The 2,284-nt window shown below is 49.8% G+C and overlaps 1 protein-coding gene across 1 annotated transcript in view; it reads left to right on the top strand.

Moving 5' to 3' along the window:
- The window catches only part of ATP6V0B (ATPase H+ transporting V0 subunit b), a 20,480-nt gene that overhangs the window by 16,289 nt on the left and 1,907 nt on the right, over window positions 1-2,284 (top strand). Inside the window, exons 5-6 of the mRNA XM_018574080.1 lie at window positions 1-50; window positions 1,328-1,520. Coding sequence (XP_018429582.1) covers window positions 1-50; window positions 1,328-1,520 — 243 coding nt within the window. The remainder of the gene's footprint in view (window positions 51-1,327; window positions 1,521-2,284) is intronic.

Raw genomic sequence — 2,284 nt, 5'->3', positions numbered from 1 at the left:
TTTCACAGGAACCACTCCGGAGACTATCAAGAGTAGCAACTACCACGCAGGTCAGTCACATGCATTGTGTTGCTGTCGGCACTTTGCATTCTGCATTGCGGTCACTAGATGGCGGTGTTGTCGGGGTCTCAGGACAATGTCCTCTTTGTATGAGGCTCTTGGCACTAGGGCTGCAACAACTAATCGACATAATCGATTATTGAAAAAGTTGTCAACTTTTTCAATAATCGATTAATCGGCTTCCGATCAGTTGGCCCTGTTCACGGCTCCACACACGCTGCGCGCCGCACCTCCTCCCCACCTCACGCTCGCCGCTGCCAGACCCGCCCGCATCCACGCTCCACACGCCGCACCTCCTCCCCGCCTCACGCTCACCGCCCGCCCACATCCACGATCGGCACAGGGACGCGGGGAGAAGTAGTAAGGAGGAGCAGGTGTGGGGGGATGACAGCCGCCGATAGACAGGTCCGATCTCAGAAGCAAGTTGCTGGAAGACTGCTCAGGTAAGCCTGCACTTTCCCACACATGGTGCTCTATAATGTATTGCTGGGATTTGTATTCCTCTATAGCTGATGGTACATTGTGCTGTATATTATACATAGGAATACAAATCCCAGCAATACATTATACACTGTATGTATAATGTATTGCTGGGATTTGTTGTACTCCTCTATAGCTGGTGATATTCTGCATTGCGCTGTATAGTGGACTACAAGTCCCAGCAATAATACATTATACAGCGCAATGCAGAATACCACCAGCTATAATGTACTATTGCTGGGATTTGTTGTATTCCTCTATAGCTGGTGGTATTCTGCATTGTGCTGTATAATGTGCTATTGCTGGGTTTTGTAGTCCTCTATAGCCGGTGCCATTCTGCATTCATTGCTGTATAATTTTACACTTTCCATTTCACTATATTGCACACCACACTATCTTTTTTTTTTTTTTTACTTCCACCGCTCCAAGCTTGCTCCTGTGATGGACTACAACCTCAATACAAACTAGTAGTCCTATCACTGGAGCCATTTTTTAAACTTTATTTTATTGTTTATCCGATTAACCGATTAATCGAACTTAATAATCGGCTAACTAATCGATTTTGAAAATAATCGTTAGCAGCAGCTCTACTTGGCACATTCTCCGGCGGCCCCCCTTCTGTCTGGTGAATCTCCTTTCCTCCTGTATCTCCTTCAGTACTTCCTGCGTTGTCATGTGAGGAGACGTTCTATGTGCACATTGTAGTGATTCCCCCGCCGCGCACATTGCGATGATAATTCCTGCGTTGTGCTCGGCCTCGGGTCTCATGTTTATCTTGTCTCTGCAGGGTTCTCCATGTTTGGAGCTGGCCTCACGGTGGGCTTCTCGAACCTCTTCTGTGGGATCTGTGTCGGCATCGTGGGCAGTGGTGCAGCGCTGGCGGACGCTCAGAACGCCAGCCTCTTTGTGAAGATTCTCATCGTGGAGATTTTCGGCAGTGCCATCGGCCTGTTCGGGGTTATTGTGGCAATTCTGCAGGTAGGTATAAGGCAGATGCCGAGCCATGGGGGGGGTTCACATCGTGTGTGTGTGCGATGGGCAGCCATAAGTCCTATACCAGTGGTGGCGAACCTTGGCACTCCAGCTGTTTTGGAACTACAAGTCCCATGAGGCATTGCAAGGCATTGACAGCCACAGACATAACTCCCAGAGGCAGATGCATCTTGGGATTTGTAGTTTTGGCACAGCTGGGCTGCCAAGGTTCACCACCACTGCCCATCATGCACCAGTCAGCCATATTGGAGGACATGTCTAGTCTGACTTCCAACACAGGGCCCAGACAGCAGAACATAAACTGATAGAGGTGAGCAGACTCTGCGGCCGGGAGACGCCGGAGAACGTGGTCAGTCTCTAAAGATCTGGTTCTGTTGTCCCGGCTGTGTCTGGGCGCTGCGCAGCTACTGCAGCTTCCCTGTCTGGCTGAGCCGAGATACACAATCCGAGCTCAACCTGTGACATAGAGACTGACCGTCCTCAACAAGGAAGTGACTGCTCTCCATGGGCTCCAACAAAATGGCCGCCTCAGGGAAGAAGAAATGTGAGCAGTGCTGGAGGAACCCTGAACGCCGCATGAATATTCGGGTGGTATATGTGGGGGATTTAGTTGTTTTGGCTTTTATGGGTAAAGTTCTACTTAAATATAGAAGTGTTAAAGGAGAACTATGAGGGGGGAGGGGGGGGGAGTGATTTCCACTCACCTCATAGTTCTAGCCGACCTGTGACAATGAGACTGTCACAGGTCGGC

The sequence above is a fragment of the Nanorana parkeri genome, unplaced genomic scaffold, assembly GCF_000935625.1.
Source record: "Nanorana parkeri isolate BGI_ZX_2015 unplaced genomic scaffold, ASM93562v1 scaffold2724, whole genome shotgun sequence".
In the NCBI taxonomy this organism is placed as follows: domain Eukaryota; kingdom Metazoa; phylum Chordata; class Amphibia; order Anura; family Dicroglossidae; genus Nanorana; species Nanorana parkeri.
This window is presented reverse-complemented; position numbering and strand designations above follow the sequence as displayed.